This window comes from Lathyrus oleraceus, chromosome 3 (genome assembly GCF_024323335.1).
Source record: "Lathyrus oleraceus cultivar Zhongwan6 chromosome 3, CAAS_Psat_ZW6_1.0, whole genome shotgun sequence".
NCBI lineage: Eukaryota > Viridiplantae > Streptophyta > Magnoliopsida > Fabales > Fabaceae > Lathyrus > Lathyrus oleraceus.
The window spans coordinates 46,780,221-46,802,627 of record NC_066581.1 but is presented as its reverse complement, the minus strand read 5'-3'; the positions used below and the strand labels follow the sequence as shown (position 1 = coordinate 46,802,627).

The window sequence follows — 22,407 nt, the reverse complement described above, 5'->3', positions numbered from 1 at the left end:
TTAAGTTCTAAGGTTGGTTTCTTAGGGCATGGCATAGGATCTGGAGTAAGGGATAAACATTCGTAAAGGTTATCATCGATGTAAGGTTCTTTAAAGTCATCATCTTCCTTTATGAGGGTTGATGGTAACTTAATAATTTCTTTTTGTTCTAATTCTCTAACACATTCATCAATGATATCTAAGGCATAACACGAGTCTCCCATCATAGGTGCCATAAGAAATTTCGAAAGTATAAATTCTATTTTCTCGTCGCCTACCTCAAATGTCAACTTTCCTTTCTTGACATCTATTATGGCTCCTGCAATCGATAAGAATGGTCTACCTAGAAGGATTGGTATATCATTGTCCTCTTTGATGTCCATGACGATAAAATCAGTAGGGATAAATAGGTGACCTATCCTAACAGGAACATCTTCTAAAATGCCTATCGGATATTTGACAGATCTATCGGCTAACTGAAGTGACATCTTAGTGGGTTGTAGTTCTCCTAAGTTTAATCTCTCACAAACTGCTAGAGGCATTAAGCTCACACTAGCTCCTAAGTCTAGAAAAGCTTTTTCGATGACATGATTACCCAAAAGACAAGGAATGGAGAAATTTCTAGGATATTTATCTTTCTTTGCTAATTTGTCCTCGGAAATAGCATTACATTCCAAAGGCTTCGGATCGTCAAGTCTACGTTTGTTGGTAAGGATGTCTTTGAGAAACTTTGCATAAGAAGGTATTTGGGTGATGACTTATGTGAAAGGGATTTCTACATGAAGTTTTTCTATAAATTTAATAAATTTTTGATACTGTTTATTGATCTGGGTTTGTTTGAGTCTTTGTGGATATGGTATAGGTGGTTTATATGGCGGGGGCGGTACGTAAATTTTATCTTTAGGTTCTTCTCCTTTCTCTCGACCATCCTGGTTTTCAGATTCCTCTGGTTCCTTTACTTCGTCCGGGGGTTTGGTACATTCCTTAGAAGTTTCAGGTTCACTTAACCTTGGGTTTGGTGGCTCATCATAAGCGTTCCCACTTCGTAGGGTAATGGCATTGGCTTGTCCTCTCGGATTTTGTTGAGGTTGTCCAGGGAATTGTCCTCCAGGTGTAGTCTGAGGGGCTTGGTTTAAAGCTACCTGAGAGATCTGGGTTTCAAGCATCTTGGTATGAGTAACTATTTGTTCAACCTTGGTTCCTAACTGAGTAATCAATTCGTTAACATGAATGTTTTGGTTCATGAACTCCTTGTTTTGTTGGGTTTGAGCGGTGATAAAATTTTCCATAATTTTCTCAAGGCTCGGCTTTGGTGGCACAGGTTGCATAGGTTGATTTGATCTAGGGGCTTGATAACTAGGTCTCGGAGGTGCATTATTTTGAATAGGGTTATTATTTTTATAGGAGAAGTTCGGGCGATTCCTCCATCCAGGGTTATAGGTATTCGAGTATGGGTTCCCTTGGGTGTAGTTCACTTGCTCGGAGTGGGTTTCGTTCAATAGACTGCATTCTGCGGATTGGTGTCCTTGGGTTCCACATATCTCATAATCTGACGAAACTGCGGCTACAGTATTCAGGTTTATGCACATATGCTCGACTTTGAGGGCTAATGCGTCCATTTTAGCTTGCATCATGTCTATAGAGCTTAGTTCATGCACTCCTCCTTGGGCTTCCTTCTTCTCCACTGTCGCTCGTTCGACTCCCCATGATTGGTGGTTTTGAGCCATGTCTTCGATGAGGGCACTAGCTTCGGGGTAAGGTTTGTTCATCAGAGCACCGCCTGCGGCAGCGTCGATGGTCATCTTTGTGTTGTAATGAAGTCCATTATAGAAGGTTTGAATGATTAACCAGATTTCTAAGCCATGATGTGGGCATGCTCGTAACAACTCTTTATATCTCTCCCAAGCTTCGAACAACGATTCTCCTTGGTTTTGGGTAAATCTAGTTATATGGTTTTGAAGAACGGCGGTCTTACTCGGGGGAAAATATCTAGCAAGAAAAACTCTCCTAAGATTATCCCAAGTCGTAATGGAATTGGGTGGAAGGGAATCTAACCATGATAGGGCTTTATCTCTGAGGGAAAAAGGAAATAATCTTAAACGTATTGCCTCAGGAGAATCTCCATTGGTTTTAAAAGTATCTGCTAATTGAAGAAATATTTTTAAATGTTGGTTAGGGTTCTCGGTAGCGAGACCCGCAAATTGTCTCTGTTGCACTAGTTGCAACAGGGATGGTTTAAGTTCAAAATTATTGGCTGGGATAGTTGGGTTTACTATACTAGAACTAGGTTCTTCATTAGATGGTTGAGCGAAGTCCTTAAGAGGTCTTTGGTTTTGATCTTCGGCCATAGCTCTCTTAATTCTATGAAAAGAATAAACGTGCGCGAGCGTAACGTTCAGGTTCCGCCAGAGGGTTTACTAAGCTTAAACTTACGGTGCTGCGAGTTGTTCGCATTGACCGGCGGGAAATAACCTAAGTCTAAATGATATAACAACAGGAAAATGAAATTTGACGAAATTGGTCCCCGGCAACGGCGCCAAAAACTTGATGCGTGCTTTTCGCAAGTATACGAACGCATTAGAGTAATATAAAAGATTATCGAATCCACAGAGACCAAGTGTCAATCTATCGTTATCTGTCGTTATGGTGTTTATCAAAGGCAATCGAAATAAGTGTTTTTGTAGTGTGCAATGAAAAATAAAGTGTTGAAATAGATTTATAATTGATAAAGATAGGGTCGAATGTAATTCACGTAATCAATGGATAATCCAAGTACTTGCTAATAGAGCTACTTATGGGCAATGTTTCCTACTTTGAAAAGAACTAATTTAACGGGAACTGTCGCTTTCGCGTATTCAGAACCGAGTTGTACTCCCTAATCAAACCCTCATATTGTCACTTATAAAAAGGCGCGCATTGCGTTAGAGTAGTAAACCTATTTTTAAGAAATATAGTATCTTGACTAAGTTGAAAAGTATTATAACCTGGATTTCTTAACCAAAAGAGGTTCTTACGAACCAGACTCTAAACTTATAAACGCGTCCGAAAATAGTTTTAAAATCTCTTTTCTTCTTAATGTTAAAAACTCCTAATGAACTAGACAAAGCGTTTTCGCTATTTTTGAAATAGTTAAAAACAATTAAGTTTAAAAAGACGTTGGACGACTTTCGATCTTACCCAATGGAATTGAAGTGCGGGAAAACTTAAGTTGAAAGTTAAAATAGCCCTTGAGTGTTTCTACGAACAATTATATGGATTATCGGTTTAATTACGATCCTTACATTCTAACCTTATAAATTTGGTTAGACATGGTAAAGTAAAAATGCATTAAAGTAAATAAAAGTAGTGCGAGTGCGGAAAGTAAATAAAAGTAGTGCGAGTGCGGAAAGTAAATAAAGTAAAGCGAGTGCGGGAAATAAATAATTTAAAGCGAGTGCGAGAAATAAATAATTTAAAGCGAGTGCGAGAAATAAATAAAGTAAAAGCGAGTGCGGGAAATAAACAATTTAAAGCGAGTGCGGGAAACAAATTAAATAAAAGCGAGTGCGGGAAATAAATAAAGTAAAGGCGAGTAATAAAAACCTGCTCCAATCGGAGGGCTGAGTAAATTGCAATGCGGAAAAGAAAATGGCGGCAGGATTAACTTCCTTCCAAAGTGCTCCAAACTCGATTACAGACTCTATCACAGACTTGATTACACAATTGTGGTAACACTCCAATGCGAAGCGATTACCACTATAAAATACTGAATATATGCCTAAGTGAAACAAAGTTGCTTCTGAGTTTACCTCTGCTCTAAGTTTGGATGATTGTAAAAGTGAATTCGCGTTTCTATTTATAAGCAAGTAAAAAGATGGAAATGACTTGGATGCCCTTCAACTTGAAAATAGGAGGGAACCGTTTTTCCTCTTGTGGCGCCCGCCACAAGCACAATATGGGGCACCTTAGTGGAAGTAGTGGGAAAACGTGGGAGTTGATGGAAGTTGAATTTGACACGTCATGGCTTGGTCTGTGGCGCCCGCCATTGGGTAGGCCATAAGCACAAAATGCTGAATTTTAGGGTTTTTAGCCCTTTTTCGCTCCTTTTCTCGATCGGGGCTCCGATTAAAGTAAAAACCTGAAAACAAAGGAAAACACAGTAATAACACAACAAAATGATAATAAAACAGCTAGAATGCATGTGAAATCGGAGTCGATAATACGTAAATTTTAGTGTGATCAAACTCTCTCACACTTAAACCTTTGCTTGTCCTCAAGCAAAACATTATAAAGCTCATAAAAGAAAAAACTGGTGTAAACGAGTGCTTCTGGTAAAAATTCTAAGTTCAAGTCGGGATGCAGTGATAGGTACTAACTAAGTGAACTAAGGGTATCATGATGACACTAATCCGCAAATACAGACATAAACTTCATTCCTATATAAACCAACCCATATTATCCCACAATACCTAGGCCTGCCTCTTCATCTCTTTTTGTGTCCTTTTCATTCAGGCGCAATCACATTAAGCCCGTTATCCGTACATGCTTCATAGTAGAGTGGCCTGTTAGTGATTATGATCTGAGCATGGGTTTTTTGGCACATAAATATGTGTAAACCCTTTTATTGGACCCAACTGTAGTTGTGGGGGATCGGATCGTAATCCGCCCTACCGAGTTCAGTGCCAGATACCTCTGAACCAACCAACAGTGGGTACTACTTTTCTTTTTCTTTTTGTAGCAATTTTTTACAATTCTTTGGTTTAAATGACTTTGTGAGGGTCACCTATACCGGAGTTGCCTTTTTGCTTTCTTTTATTTTTTTGTTTTTCTGGATCATTCACTTATTTGCATCGGTCCCCTACGTAGAGGATGCGTAGGCCGGAGCTGACTGTTGAGATAAACTACTAATGACTTATACGAAAATGATGATTAAGGCCATGGTATATGGGGTTTCGGGAATGATTCCTATATTTACGAAGCTTATGGTGCTAAAACAGATACTGATGTTTCGCAAAGTTCTCCCAAGTCACCGCATCCTTACTCAAAACATGTCTTTAGAACCTGAAAACTTTCGTAATAACACTGTTTTCTTTTGCAAAAATTTTTTGGTGGGGCTAAAGGTATGGGGAGGTAGGATTGTACTAAAGATTTACTATATTCGGTGACTCGTCAGACTCATGCATTATACTAAAAAGCAAAATAAACAACTAAAAGGAAATAAACTATCTAAAAACAACAAAGAAAAAGCGATAAACGAAAAAAAAACAAAATAAAGAAAAGACGATAGAGTCTCCTCCCACACTTAAATCGAACATTGTCCTCAATATTTTGAAATAAGATAAGGAAGAGTTACCTGGCAATCTATTGCTGACCACTAGTGCCCTCGCCATCCTGAGGTGGACGACGTGATCGGGTACGACAACGGTCTCTCAGATCCATCCTCGCTTGCAGGGCATCCTGAGCGGTCCTCACGTCTCGAAGGTGACCTAAAATGATACCCTGAGTGTTTTCTACGAGAGCAATATGTTGCTGGTGGTAGTGTTGTTGACGGGCTTGTGTATCTGTGATCACTTGCAGGGACTGTAGAACAGTGTCATAGGACCTGTTTGTCCTCCGCTGCGATTCTTGCATGAAGTTCATATTATCCGTCATTTGTTGCTGGAGGGTAGAGAGTAGGTCGTCACGCCTATGCTCTCTATCCAGGTGGTCACGCCACATCTCCTCTGTAATATAGAAGCCATGAGTGGTACCTGCAGAAGAAGAAGATGGTGCGGTGTGTGGTGGTGAAGGATGATGGGGGGATACATGTGGTACGGGAGATCTCTCTCTCCGATCATATTCATCATTAGTGTCTGGTCCCGCCTCATCAGGAATGTTAGGGGGAAGAGGACCCAAAACAGGTGGAGCATTTAAATCGTAGGTCCAATTCCTCTCATCACGTATATCTGTACGTTTAGTGCAAGGTAGAATAACAGATGGGATGGCTACACCATGAATCATAAGTGTATAACCTCCTTCTCTCCTTGAACGGCACAATTTCATGTCTCTCAGAAATTTTAAGTTAATTGTGCGAGGAGGTAAGGGGTCGAGGGTAGCCATCTCATTGTTCAGGTTTAGTGCCCGAGCAATAGACGTAATCAATCCACCAAAAGAAATCGGTCCCGCCTTATTCAGAGTTAAAATCATATGAGCGAGCATGAACGGAACCGAATTAATTCTCCTATTTGTGAACCACTTGTGTGGGCTGCAAGCTAAAAAGCCCACTCAAGTGTATGTGGCCCATATCTTATAATATGCCAAAATCACTTAAGCGCGTTGTACCTTACCATATTTCGTATTCTACTTAAGTACACCGTACCTTACGATGTTCTACAATTCACTTAAGTGCACCGTACATTACGGTATTCCTTAGTTACTCTATCTCTCATCAATCCGTCCTTTTGTGTGTGACCCTGTAGGTCTTCGCGCCATTGACAATTATATTAAATCACGTATTTAACATAATAAACAGTGAACGGTATCTAGCAACACATCACTGCTATCCAAGACACGAAAATGTCATGTGATCTGACAAATCCTTTTGTGATAATACTTATGTGTACAATTACCCTTTTGCCCTTATGTCTATATTGAACACAAGGCATAGACCGTGTCATCCTTGTCCAGTTCAATATTAGGCCCATAGACATTTATCCTGTTACGCAGGATGGGCAAATTCCATCTAGGTCACTCATGTCCCTTAGCATGCTTCGTGGAGTACCCATCAACTATCTTTATGGTCATCCAGTTACAGACAATGTTTGATTAGCAATAAGGCACCCGACTCTACATCTAGGGTCCATAGTGGTTTCAGGTCGATGGGTGGTATACAACATTATCACCATGAGAATAACTTATGACACTTTGCATAACATTTTATATAGTATTCTCATAGCGGGTCAATCCAGTATAAATATTACTCTTAATATTCATACCTATGTTTAAGACTTGATAACTCCTTATCCATGATTCATGAGATGTGATCATCAGTCTATATACATAATAGTCTTAATGCTTTAATGTTATCCCACTTCACAATAAATCTCGACTACGGATACTTTAAGAATAGTGTCCTTATGTTTAATGTGATCTCATGATTAAGTCATACTTGATATATTAAACGAACTAGCTATTCTAGGGACTTTATTAAACAAACATAATAAAGAAAAAGCCTTTTATTATTAATAAATAATTCGATACAAGTACCAAAAGTATTGGCCTCTAGGGCTTACCCCAACAGACACATCTGACCACGTTTTTTACAACCTGTATACACGGTCAGAGGGTGAGTTAAAAGTGAGAGATGGGTTCCGCACTAAAGAAGAATGTGTGCGAGTTATCAAGAAATTTCACATGGATAACTCTGTTGATTTCACCTTGAAACGCACTAATTCGCGAAGGTATATCATAAAATGTTGTAACATTCTTTGCAAGTTTGGGTTGGCTGCGTCTCACAAGAAGATAAATGATTCTTGGGAGATAGCTTCTATAGATCCACCTCACAGTTGCATCATTGAAAATTAAATGCTGAATTGATATGTCAAGACATTTTGTTGCTTGTTAACAAAGACCCATCAGTGAAGGTGGGTATAATAATATATCATATCGTCACACGATATAATTATACTCCCTCTTATAAGAAAGCATGGATTGCAAGGACAAAGACTGTTGAACAAGTATTCGACAACTGGGAGGATTCAGACAAAGAATTTCCACGGTTTTTATGGGCACTTAAAACATACGCATCGGGGACTATTGCAATTATGGAGACATTGCCATCATTTACGCCAGACGGAACTTGTGTTGGTGGAAATATAATTTTTCACCGTCTCTTTTGGGTGTTTTAACCATGCATCAAAGGTTTTGCATTCTACAAACCTATTATTCAAATTGATGAAACATGGTTATACGAAAAATACAAGGGCACTTTGCTTATGGTTGTTGCACAAGACAACAACAATAATGTCTTTCCCATTGCCTTTGCTCTGGTTAAAGGTGAAAATGCTGGTGGTTGGGGTTTCTTCCTTAGTCATCTCAGAACACATGTCGCTCCATAAGCCAATCTCTATTTGATTTCAGATAGACATGCTTCTACTAAGAGTTCTTACAATAGCCATGGAAACAGATGCTCTAACTCAGTCGTCATTTCAACATTACCGTGACAAAATTAGATTGTCAAATGCATATGCAGGAAGGTGGGTGGATAACATACCATTAGAGCAGTGGACAAGGGCATTTGATAGAGGATGTTGATGGGGTCATATGACAACAAACCTTGTAGAATGCATGAACGACGTCTTCAAAGGCATTAGAAATCTACTAATAATCGCATTGGTTAAAACAACCTATTTTAGATTGGCATCGACCTTCACAACTAGAGGCGAAAGATGGAGTGCAGTGTTAATATCAGGTCAATTATTCAGTGAATGTTGTATAAAAGTGATGAAAGAGGAAACCATTAAAGCTAGAACACACGCGATTACAATCTTTGACCGTCATAGGCAAAATTTCAGTGTACAGGAAACAATGAACCACAATGAGGGGAGGCCAAATTTATCCTATGATGTCAGACTAAACAGAAGTTGGTGCGACTGTGGCAAGTTCCAGGCCTTCCGTATACCTTTCTCCCATGTCATTTCGGCATGCACACATACTCTCCAGGATGTTTATAGCCATCTATATGATGTTTACAAGGCTATTTCTATCATGAATGTCTATAATGAAAGTTTCTTAGTGCTAGCAATGGAGGAATATTGGCCTCCATATCAAGGGGACATAAATTGGCACAATGATGAGATACGAAGAAAGAAAAAGGGACGGCCAAACAACATGCGTATTAGAACAGAAATGGATACAGTTGATAAAATGATAAGATTATGTAGTATATACCGTCAACCTGGACACAATAAGAAAAAATGTCCCAATCTCGAAGCAACCTTTGCATCATAGTTTATGACCTCCTTTCAATTTTTGTAACCTTTGATTTTGATATATTAATAACTTTTTGTTACAACAAGATTAACAACAAACGTCACTCCAACTTAAACACAATTAAAACCGAACAAGTCTGAATAAACAACACGTATAATAAATATCAAAATAGATAAAATTACTTAACCACGATATTTAAAAACAACATTCCTAACTGATTACAACAATCAAACTGATATCATTTGGTCCAAACATCACTTCCCTAGCATCCTTATCAATTTTAAATTGCACCCATCCATGTACTACATCGTGTCTCTCAATACTTCTAATTTTTTTGCCTTCAGGTATGTTTCCGTCTAACCAACCAACTAACTCCCTCTGTAGTTGCTCGAAATGACAGATGTTCCAGAAGAGCATCTCCATCGGAGGATTGTGTCTCGAATACATCACTTTTTTATAACGACGACGAAGACGATCCGTGTTTGCAATATAATGAAAAGAGATGTGGAAAAATGAATCATACAACACCTCTATTTATACAAAATAAATTACACAATACAAACACAGGAGCCAGACCAATTGGCGCCTCCTCTCAATTTTTACACACAGGTGTAAGACCCCAATTTGTCCCTAAGATCCCTCATGATATCTCATCATTTGCATTGGCTTTGGAATCACACATTGGCATCCTCCTCACCCCTCATTCATTTGGTATGATACAATCAAAAGTGCTTGGTGATCAATAAAGTAAAGGTTCACAATGGTTCTAAGTATCATATATGGACCCCCATGCTCATTAATTATCATTTTGATCAAGAATTCATCAAGAATTTGAAGTTTGTTTGCCTTGGAAGCCCTAAATCATCTAGGTATCTTGTGTGACTTCCTCAACAAGTTTCCTCATCAATTGGTCAAAGATATAAATGGATACTCCATCATACATCATCTCAAGCATATATGATCCTCCATGAGCCCCAAAAATTAAAGGAACTTCAAGTTTACAAGTTGGTTCAAGAAGGTTAACCAGAAAGGTCAACTGGTCAAATCTGGGATTCCCTAGACCCTATCTCCTACAATATTTGTCATATAAAAATGATTCCAAGCGAGATGTTACTCTTTATGACATTCCAAACAACTTCCACGTTGGCATCAAGAGCTAATTTTGCTCGGAAAGTCATTTTTAAGGTGAAAGATTATAGGTCATTTTGTATGTGCCCTAGATGGAAGGTCAACTTCCAAGAACCATAACTTGCTCAATTTTTATGATATTAAGGTAATACAAGTTTCATGATCAATTTAAATATGTCTTCTCTAACTTTTTTTCTTTGATAAATGTCAAAATCTACTTGCAAGGGCATGCGCCAAGAGGAAACATTATAGGTCATTTTGGGCCATTACCATTGAACAAGCTTTTTTCCTCAACTTCTAAAATCCATAACCCCATCATGCAAGATTCAAATGGTGTCAAATTTGTGACCAAATTGAAGCGGAATGAAAGATATTCAACTTTGAAGAAGGAACCATTTTTATTTGAAGCTCATAGAAAAAGTTATTCAAGTTAGCAAAGGTGATCATTTGACTTTTAACTTGGAAAATTTTCAACTATGTTTGATTTCTACAACTCCCACCTCAAAATTCATCATGATCCATGCTCCAAATGGAAAAAGTTTCAACATAAAAGTTTCTCCCCTTCATTTCACCTTTCCAAAGAGTCTAAGATCATAACATTTGGCTCATTTTTGAGTGACTTACGTATGGGTGCAATGCATGGCCCCATTTGGAAGATTTTCATGACCAATTTCCGTTCCACATTGCATGGCTTCATGAATTTCTTTCAGCATCACATGTGTACAATTTTGGACCAATTTTAGTCATTCTTTGGGCCTAGCACACGCCCATGCAAGCATGCAACCTCACATTTCTATTTTTGGCAAAAAATCAAAAGGTGTGGAAAGCAATTGAGTGGCTATATATACATGTCCCTTGAGATCACAAATGGATCCCTCTTGCCCAAGCTTTGACCCGCTTCTTCCCTAACCTCCATTAAAGGATAATCTTGAGAATTTATTCTTGAAATCAAGTTTCAATTCTCATTTTTTTTGGAATTGAAACTCCAAGAATCCAAACCTTTTAATCATTAATATCACCTCCTGCAAGTTGGTAGAAGCAAGCCCAAGCAAATTGAGATCAAGATCGAGCCTCCTCACTGGAAACATTAGGTGAATTTTGTGAAACTTTTCTTCTTCGATTCTCTTTCAATTTTCCATCATTTCACTTGGTTTTTGGTTGGCTGAAGTCCTACCAATGTAGGCAACAAGATTGAGTTGCATTGAGGTCAAATCAAAACAACTCAGTTCATACTCCTCAATTTTCAATTCCATGTATCTTTCAATATACTTAGAATTAGAGAGTTTTGAGGTCAGATTTGGTTCCTTGGTAATTTTCTCTTTAAAGTAGTGTACTCATTTTTATTTTCATGGAAGTTGGTGGTGGACCAGTCTGGTGAGGTCCATCGGAGAAGATGACCGGAGCCCTAGCTCCGGTGATGTGGTGGCAAGGTCCTATCCATCAGATCATCTCTCTATGTTTTAATCTCATCCGTTGCTTCTGATTACCATCCCTACGCGTGCGTTGACTAAGGCGTTTGGTAGATAACGCGTGTTGGGCATTAGATCTGCCACCTCAATTAACGAGGGAGATCTGATGGCCCTTGTTTTTTCTTATTTTATTTTAATTTCTGATTTTATGTTTAATCCATTTATTTTGATTAATTCATAATAAATTCATTTTTAATCCAAAAAATATGGGGCTTTCACCAAAAATCTTTAAATATTTTCCTCTTCTATATTTTGAATTAAAAACATTTTTTTGGATTAATTTTGATATTCTTTGTGAATTAATTGATTTTTGACTTGTTTTTAAATATTTTAAAATACTTGTGACTTTTCAAAAATTATGAATTTTTTTGTCTAAGGTCCTTTGATCTTGTTTGACCTAGGATAAATCACTTGGCCGTTTATTTGGTGATTTAAAGGGATTTGAGGTTTTGTCCATTTAAAATGCATTTTTATTCATTTTTAATTTGATTTTTAATTGTGTATTTGTTTAAAAATATTGTTGAGCCATTCGAAAAGAACTATAAGGTGTCGATCGAAGAAAAGATGATGAGAGTTCTTAAATCAAATGGAAGGTTGATCTTAAAGGCTCCAATGTCTCATAATAGAACCTTCAAGATTGAGCTTAATGTGATGAAGCATAAGTACTTGCAACAACAACCAACAAAGATGAATGGATATGGAATTATAGACTTGGCCATCTCAATTTCAAAGACATCAGAGATTTGAAGAGAAGAAATATGGTTTCAGGATTATCAGAAATCGACATTCCAAATGAAGTGTGTGAATAATGTGTGCAGGTGAAGCAACATAACAACAACTTCAGTAAGGATGCAGAAAGCAGGTCGAAGACAATTCTTGAAGTCATATACTCTGATGTATGTGGTCCTATCCAGGTGGATTTGATTGGAGGTAACAAATACTTTTTTACATTCATAGATGATTTCATTCGAAAACTGTGAGCTTACCTGATTAAGAAGAAAAGTGAAATGATTGAGATATTTGTCAAGTTTAAATCTATGGTTGAAAGATCAAGATTCTGAGGTCCGATGATGGTGGAGAATATGTGTCGAAAGACTTAGACGCATTATGTGTGAAAGAAGGGATTATGCATGAGGTGGTTCCACCCTACACTCTACAATAGAATGGAGTTGCAAAAAGGAAGAATATAACCATCATGAATATGGTGAGAAGTATGTTGAAAGGAAATCATCTATCCAAAGAGTTATAGGGAGAAAACTAGCTCGACTAAAAAGCTATAGGGAATCATGCCAGAAGAATGTTGGTCCAGTATCAATCCTAGCTTGAGTCATCTGAAGGTGTTTGGATCTATAACACATAGACATGTGCCAAACCAGTTGAGAAGAAAACTAGATGACAAGTCGAGTCAGATGATCCTTATAGGATATCATTTGACTAGAGGATACAAGTTGTTCGACACAGTTAATAAGTAAGTGGTGATCAACAGGGACGTGATCATAGATGAGCTTAAGGAATGGGATTGAACTAAGAATGTTAAGAAGGATTCAGTGAGAATCTTATGTGATGAACCAGCTAGTGAAGTTGAAAGAGAAGTTCGACAAGAAGTCAGAGGTGAAGCAGGCCCAAGAAGACCTCAAAGAACAAGACACATGCCTATAAGGTTGCAAGAATGTGTGATTACATCAGATGATGTGGTTAATGAAGAAGGTGAACTGGTACACCGTACACTGTACTTTCTACGCAGATTTCGAACTAGTCAATACAGCTGAGGCATTGCAAGATTCAAAGTGGGTGAAAGCAATGAACGAAGAACTAAAGTCAATCTAAGTCAACAACACTTTGTCACTTATCGAATTGCCCCAAGACAAGAAGGAAATCGATGTGAAGTGGGTATACAAGGTGAAGTTGAATCCCAAAGGAGATGCGACTCGACACAAGGCGAGACTTGTGGCAAAAGGATTTCTTCAAAAAGAAGGAATCAACATCTACAAATGTTTTGCACCTGTTGCTATGATCAAAACGATCAGGTTGGTTCTTGGTCTAACAAACATGAACAACTGGCATATGTGTTAGATGGATGTGAAATGTGAATTCCTGAGTGGCCCCTTACAAGAAGAAGTTTATGTTGTACAACCAGTTGGGTTTGTGAAACAAGGCGAAGAAAGAAAGGTGTATAGGCTGCATAAAGCCCTATACGAACTTAAACAAGCTCCAAGAGCTTGGAACAAGAAGATAAATGGCTTTCTAAGGGAGAAGGAATTTGTGAAGTGCACAACTGAATATGGAGTATATGTAAAAAGAAGCAAGAGTTAATTTCTTCTACTATGTCTCTATTTCGATGACTTGTTGATAACAAGTAGCTGCAAGAAAGAGATCGAAGACTTCAAAGGTGATCTTAACAAGGAATTTGAAATGTCAGATTTGGGTGACATTTTATATTTCCTTGACATCGAATTCTACAAGAGTGGTAGAGGTTTGATGATGCATCAAAGAAGGTATGCATGCGAAATACTCAAGAGATTTGAGATGCAAGATTGTAACCCAACTACGACTCCAGCTGAGCCCAAATTACAATTGTCAAAAGATTCAGATTCAGATGATGTCGATCCAATCCAATATAGAAGACTTATTGGGTCACTTAGATACCTTTGTCACACAAGGTCTGGCTTAGCATACAGTGTAGGTATGGTGAGTAGATTCATGCAGAAGCCAAAGGTATCACATCTACTAGTGATGAAGAGGATACTAAGGTATCTAAAAGGAACTCTCGACTATGAAATTTTGTTTCCTGTAGCCGATGGAGGAAAATAATGCAAATTAGTGGGAAACACAGACTCAAGTTGGTGTAGTGATGTTGAGGATCAAAAATCCACAACTGGCCATGTATTTATGCTAGGTGGTGCACTAGTTGCTTGGAGTTCGAGAAAGGAGCCAGTAGTGGCATTATCGTCGTGCGAACCAGAATACATAGTTGCTTCCCTTTATGCATGTCAAGCAACATGGATGGTGAATTTGGTCGAAGAGATAACAACGAAGAGTCATGGAGCAATTACCATGAAGATCGATAGTATGTCAACTATCAATCTAGCGAAGAATCCGATAGCACATGGTCGAAGCAAGCACATCGAAATGAGGTTCCATTATCTTCAACAATAGGTAGCATATGGGGAGATGAATTTGGAACATTGCAGAACTGAGAATTAGATTGCAGACATCATGACGAAGGGAGTGTATATCGAAGTATGCAGAAGATTAAGAGCTATGATGACTGTAGATAACATAGACACAATAAATTAGGTGGTGTGTTGAATTGTAATTCCTTGTGTCGAAGTAGGTTGCTCGACATGACAAAGATGTGTCGAGTTGTATTAGTGTGTCGAACTGTCGAAGCATGTTGCTTCACACAGGATTTCGACTTAGGTCTATTTTTAATAGTGATAATTATTTTGGGCTTTTATAGAGGGAGTAACCTAAATCTATAAATACAGGGAGTAACCCTTATTCTTGTATGAAGATAAAAAAGAACTCATAACATTGTATTAACTGAATTTTGCAGTTGCAAAATGAACAATTTTTTTTCACAAGTTATGTACAGAGAGAAAACTCTACAGAAAATATTCTTCTTCTCAAACGTTTCTTTTCTTTCTTTCTCAATTGTTCTTTTCATTGTCATTGCGTGGTTGATAACAATCTTGTTCATCAAGATTAATAGAAATTCTCTATAGGTTGTGGTGAATTTCCAACATATATTATAGTTATTTTTGTATGAAATTTTCAAAAAATTGATTTATTTTAAACAAAAATGGGATAAAAGTGACATTATGGAGATTCCCATACCGAAAAACAAAAAAACATCTTTTCTCATCATTTGTTCTCTCTCAAAGAGCGTCGGTTCACACCAATCAAATTAGAGTCACACACATAAATACTTTCTTCTCCGTAACATCACATAATTCATATTATATCACAATTTCAATACTATTTAATTCATACATTACTTATATATTTAAAATAACATGAACATAAATTGAATATAATATCACCTATTTTAAATTTCATTTAATATTCTAAAATTCATTTAATACCATTGATATTTTTAATGTCATACAAAAGTACAATCATTGTTATATGTTTTCTTATGATAAATTTAGTATAATTAATCATATATTAAAATGTTTTATTATTTGTAATATTTTATAAAATATTATATTTTAATATAGAAAAATGTAATATATCATAGATATTATAAACAAATATTTTTTTTTGTTAATATTGAAATATGTAAATAGGATAATTTATGAAAATGTTATTTGAGAATGATAATTTAAATACGTGTCATGCATTTGATTTAAATAAGTTTATCTATTTTAGAATTGTTATTTTTTATATTTATAAATCTTAGAGTTAGTGTGAAAAAAATGCCAGTTATTGAAAATAATGGTATTATTGTCTCATATGACATATTTTTTATTTTAAAAAATTAGGATTATTGTGTTATATATTTTTAAAAATAATTAAAACATAAAAAATCAATAATAATAAATAAATTTGATAATTGTTAGATTACTATTTCAAACTAAAACTTTATATAATATTATCCTAAACAATCCCATAACTCTTCTAATTACACCATTTATGAAAATCTCATAAAAGTTTATGTATTAAAACATATATGTATCCCTTTAGGTTCATTGAATAATCTTTTTTAGGTTCATTGAATAATTTTTCTCATAGTTATTATTTTCAAGTGTATATATGTAACCATGTCATTATTTTCAAGTGTATATATGTAACCATGTTAAGTGTATATATGTACCCCTTTATACATGATTTTTTATAAGTCGTTTTAAAAAAATATTTTATATCATAATATAAGTCGTTTTATAATACCAATGAATCATTAATGTTATGTTTTCTATTATACCCTTAAATATTTATTATTCTCTTTTTTTTCAATTATATCAATTTGTCTTTCCAATACCATTAATGAAGGACAATTTTGTAAATTTTTTCATAATTTCTCATTTTTATACCATAATTATTACATTTCTTAATACATATGAAAAATAAAAAATGATTTATAATAAAAAATGGAGGGAGTATCTCTTCATCTTATATCATTTAACCTTCATCCCCTTCAATAGGGCTGTCTTTCTTTCCACCATAAAATTTAACCTTAATCCCTTTCAATTATTCATAATTTGACATTAGAGGGGTTCGCAGGCCGGTTTGATTCAGATTTGAGAGAATTTGATGCCCAAACCGATCAAAAATATATAAATTGATTTGAAGTGGATTTTCATATTTTTTGATAAAATTAAAATTGAAGCAAAACAAGAAATAACAAGTTGGTTTGGGCTCTATTGATTGGATTGATTGGATAACGTATAAATAAATGTGCAAAAAAATTTAAATAATTTATAATTTACATCAACAAATTTTCTATAGTAATATAATTTTTTTAAATTTTTTTTTATATAGATCATTTTCTATTTTCTGAATCAATTAACATCAGATTTCATTGGTTTGGTTCGTTTTTGTCCGAAAAAAAAATACCCGACCCAAATACTATTTGATTTGGATTCCGATTTGATGCGGATTTGTTTAAACCATTGAACACTCTTATCAAATATATTTTGAAAAAATTAACTTAAAGACAATCCATTAAAACAGAAAAAATAAAATAAAAATAAAACAAATAAAATATAAACTTTAGCTATTAAGAGATCTTTCCTCTATTTTTAAAAAATAATATGTAATAAACTGAAATAGAAATCTAGTAATATTACCAAACAATTATTTTAAGAAAGATAGCAATAGAGGAAACAAAAAGTATAAACAAATAACAAGTTACCAAATAATGTCATTACCTGAATGATCTAAAGAACACTTGAAATAGTTGATGGTAAGCAATGAAGTATGAGATAAAGAGAGTGGTGACTGTTTGAAGATAAATTTTGATTCTACACATTATGGAAGATTGGATATAAACATACAAGTGATTTGACACATATATACTTTGATTGGAACCAATAAATGAAGAAATAAAATCAAATTTGTTAAAATAGTGCCTAATGATACTTAACAACAAAATTAGTAATTTGGTGGACCAATTTTAACCAAAAAAATCAAGATGTGGCCTAATTAAAAAGAAAAAAAAACAATTAACTTTTTCATATTACAGATATTTTTGTATGAAATTTTAAAAAAAAATTATTTATTTTAAACAAAAATGGAATAAAAGTGACATTAAGAAGATTCCCTTACGGAAAAACAAAAGCAATCCTTTTTTCCCATATTTTGTTCTCTCTTTGCACCAATCAAATTACAGTCACACAAGAACACTTTCTTCTCCGTAACATCACCTCCGTTTCTAGGGTTTATCGCCATTCCATCTAACCCTCTCTTCCTCCTCAATCGAATCTCTTCTGCCTATGCTCTTCGCCATCTACAATGTACTTGAATCTAGCTTCTCGATCTACCGCATTTTTTTTTATATCTTTTCGCATAATTAGTTCAATCTTAGTTCCTAATTATATTTTCTAGCAGTGATTATGTTATTCGATTTTGTAATTTTACTTCTCTAGATTCAAACGCACATTGTTAATTATGCTTCCACGATCCGTTCTAGAGTTTTTGATTCATGAATAGATCTAGATTTTGATATTACATTCATTATCATGTAAAAAGATTGGTCAACTGTAGCTGAAGATATCTGTTTTTTTTTTAGGTTGGAATTCATTTGGATGATTAGATATGGTTTCTCACTACTGAGAATCTAGAAATGTTGAATTGTGAAGTAAGATGAGTAAGCGTGAGATGTCGAAGGTGAAGCAGTCGCCGGTTCCTTTGGCTACCTTGATTGGCCGTGAGCTTCGGAATGGGAAAGTTGAAAATCCTTTTGTGAAGTATGGACAAGCTGGATTGGCTAAGAAAGGAGAGGATTACTTTCTGATTAAAACAGATTGCCACAGGGTTCCCGGGGATCCATCGACTGCGTTTTCTGTCTTTGCGGTATTGTTTATTATCCGGTTTAGTTCTTTGTGTGTTTATTTGAGTTGAGTGAGTTCGTTTTAGTGTTTAGGTTAATGTTTGAAGTGAAGTATTTGTATGTTAAAAAATGGAATTTAGTCTTTTAGTTGAGAAGATAACTTTGTCTTATGAGGTTTTGGGATTTGTTTGAATTGGTTTATTTGAGTTTCTAACAACTGCTAGATTGTTTGAGAGGGCTGATCGAAAAAATTTATGACATAATGTCCTTAAGTTGTTTTCAACTTATTTTTGTAAGCTCTCCAGGATAGCTCAGCTTATAATTTATAAGAAAGTAGTTTGACTTTATTTTATCTTCTGTTAAAGAAACATTTTATACAGACACTTATGATACATGAACTTATGTTATAAGCATTTATTTAAGTTGTTTATCGAAATAGAGACTTAGTAGATGTCATACAACGATTGGAGCAAACTGTTTCTCTTTTCTTCGCATTTATAAGCAGTAAATGGGGCATAAATTCATTCTTGCAATGGTTATGATATCAATGAGTTCTTGATTGACAGGTTTTTGATGGGCATAACGGTATATCAGCTGCTATTTATGCAAAAGAGAACTTGCTTAATAATGTTGTGAGTGCAATACCGCAAGATATCAGCAGGGATGCATGGCTACAGGCCCTGCCTCGCGCTCTAGTTGTTGGTTTTGTGAAGACTGACACAGAGTTTCAGAAGAAGGGTACATACGAAACTTTGTTTGCTTGCTTTTTGGATCTTCTGTGCACTCTGTCGCTGACATCTTAATTTCATCTGCAGGGGAAACCTCTGGAACAACAGTTACATTTGTTCTTGTTGATGGGTGGACTGTCACTGTTGCATCTGTTGGTGATTCCCGTTGCATATTAGATACTCAGGGAGGTGTAGTTTCTCTCCTGACAGTTGATCACAGACTTGAAGAGAATGTAGAAGAGAGGGAACGTGTTACTGCCAGTGGTGGCGAAGTAGGAAGACTCAATGTATTTGGGGGAAATGCGGTATGATGTAATGTAATCACTTTTGCCTATCTAGTAACAGTTACTTAAAGTCAACTGATTTTTGCTTGCAAATATTTTTGTAGGTAGGACCTCTTCGCTGCTGGCCTGGTGGACTTTGCCTATCTAGATCAATAGGTGACACAGATGTGGGAGAGTATATTGTGCCAATACCACATGTTAAACAAGTGAAAGTGAGTTGGTTTCATTATTACGTTCTTTGTTTGTTGACTCATATGACTATATGAGAGCATTCAGTTCCAAGATGTAATTCTCACAAACGTTTGTCTCTTGTTTCCTCAGCTTTCAAATGCTGGTGGAAGACTTATTATAGCCTCTGATGGTATTTGGGATACTATATCGAATGATACAGCCGCCATGTCATGCCGGGGTCTACCTGCAGAACTTGCTGCTAAGCTAGTAGTTAAGGTGAGATTGTGATTAATAATGACATTCTTCTCAAATTTTCAGAAATGGATGTCTGGTTGTCGTATTTAGTAAATGTTTTGTTCTTTTCTTTTCTCCCACCCAGGAAGCTCTAAGATCTAGAGGCTTGAAGGATGATACAACCTGCCTTGTAGTAGATATTATTCCTTCTGACCACCCTGTATTACCACCAACTCCAAGAAAGAAACATAATATGCTAACATCGCTTTTCTTTGGAAAGAAATCTGAGAACTCTACAAACAAAGCTACGAGCAAGCTTTCTGCAGTTGGTGTTGTGGAGGAGTTATTTGAAGAGGGTTCTGCAATGCTTATAGAAAGGTAAGTAATGAAGCACAGCAAAATTCATGTTTGCATGTTACATCTTGAAATGCAATAGAAACTTATCTTAAATTAGTGATTGGAATGAAATGATTTATTTTTCCATTTCGGTGTTTATGCATCTGCAGTTCTTAAGTCTTCTATTTTTCTTAAAACTGCAGGCTTGGTAAGGACTTTCCATTTAATAAGAATTCGGAGATTTTCCGATGTGCAATTTGTCAAGTGGATCAACCCCCTGGGAATGGTCTATCAGTGAACTCTGGACCTTTCTTTTCTCCAGCATCTAAGCCATGGGAAGGCCCATTTCTCTGCACAAACTGTCGAAAGAAAAAAGATGCCATGGAAGGAAAGAGGCCCAGCACACATGCTGTTACAGCACAGTAATCATCTAATATTATGGTTTCATAGTAAATATTTGTAAAATTTTCTCTGGCGGTGTGAGTATGCTTGATTTTACATATTCGGTGGTGATTGTCATAGATGTGCAAGAAATGAGTTTAAGATAGGTGTAGTAAGTGTTTTTTGAAGTTGTAACAAACTTGATTCGCTCAGCTGCTGGACTGACTGATAGAACAAACGCGGTGTCTAGTAGTAGATAGGTGATTTGTGCTAACGGCTTGTATTTGTAAGTAAACTGAAGTTATGGTTACTTCTCCCATTTTGAGACTAGAGGAAGTCTCAAATGTTTCTGAAGATCAAGATTATGTGATCTTATTGACCCTCTCTTCTACCACAAAATAGTCTATGAATGTGAAAATTGTTGATCAAGTTAGTTCTTTTGTTACTCATTGTTGTCAAGAAGGTTTGTGAACGCATTGCTGCCAGGGCATGGACATTACAATGATAAATAAAAAGTAGAGGGTTCCCTCATCTTTTGCTTTGTGCTCATTCTTCAACCATTGTTCTCAACAATATTGTTAAATAGACTGTATAGCGGCGCAATAATGTTATTGCATATTGAAATCTTGATAAACGAGTAATGTTCTGCTAGAGGCTATTTATTACATAATAATATAAGCAAAGCAACTACTTGTATAATAGATTTAAATCCATGATCTTTTGGCATGTGACACAACTTTTGACCAACTTAGGTAATCTATTTTAGCAATAGATTTTTTTTTATAGTATGTAGGATTGATGAAATTCAAATTGGTTCAAATAAAAAAATGATTTATAGATTAATTTTAAAATTCAGTTAATCTAAATCAAATTGCATACATATATTTTAGGACTTATTTATTTTTTATTAACATGATATATAATATTAATATGTTATATAGTGATATTTAATTTATTAAATATTATACATTAGTCTAATGATACTTAATAATTAATTTAATCTATTTATTTTTATTATTTAATTTGTTTCAAACATTATTCTTAGTTATTTTTATTATTTGATTTGTTTCAAACATTATTCCTTAGTTAGATAATATTTAATAGTTTAATTTAATCTATTTATTTTTACTATTTGATTTGTTCAAACATAATTGATCGTTATTATTATGTAGTAATAAATTTTATTTATTTTTTATGTTATGTATTACTCAAACTATTATTTAATATTTTTTTGTAAAATTAATATTAACACAATTGTTTACAATTTGCAATTAAAATATTTAAAAATTAATTCAAATTAAATTGTAAAAAATTAGATTGAATTGAATTTTTTATTTAATCATCTGAAAATCAGATCGAATTACAAATAATTTTATCTTTAGATAAGATGATATTTTCTTCAAAATTGAATCAAATTTTACTGCAAACAATCTAAGTAATGATAATACAATTAGAGCTTCCTAAAATTATTAGATAGTTCCACATTTATGTCATAATTGATTACAAATCTAATTACAACAAAAGAGAACTTAGTTTAGTTACTTATAGAGATGATAACAACAAAAGGAGTAGCAGCGAAACGACCCTCTCAATTCTCTTCCATTGGTTTAACTCTAAAACTAAACAAAAAACTCTATTAAGACAAAAAAAAAAAACTATATACAATATGATGTTTCAAATTACAACATGAATTCCTTTAAATTGAATTATAACTTGACTTCAATTCGTTGGACAAGTCATCATTAACTCAACGAATT

At 35.1% G+C, this 22,407-nt stretch overlaps 1 protein-coding gene and 1 non-coding gene across 2 annotated transcripts; both read left to right on the top strand.

Annotated features, from left to right (window-relative positions):
* Positions 1 to 1,836: 1,836 nt before the first annotated feature.
* Positions 1,837 to 1,943, top strand: LOC127133501 (small nucleolar RNA R71). The gene has a single exon (XR_007807471.1). It is a non-coding gene; the product is annotated as a small nucleolar RNA R71 (small nucleolar RNA).
* Positions 1,944 to 17,787: 15,844 nt separating this feature from the next.
* On the top strand, positions 17,788 to 21,191 carry LOC127132433 (probable protein phosphatase 2C 5). The gene is made up of 8 exons (XM_051061382.1): positions 17,788 to 17,980; positions 18,256 to 18,539; positions 19,083 to 19,254; positions 19,332 to 19,549; positions 19,633 to 19,740; positions 19,850 to 19,975; positions 20,079 to 20,311; positions 20,473 to 21,191. The coding sequence occupies exons 2-8, from the start codon at positions 18,330 to 18,332 to the stop codon at positions 20,693 to 20,695; spliced, it is 1,290 nt and encodes a 429-aa protein (XP_050917339.1). The 5' UTR covers positions 17,788 to 17,980; positions 18,256 to 18,329; the 3' UTR covers positions 20,696 to 21,191.
* Positions 21,192 to 22,407: the final 1,216 nt, after the last annotated feature.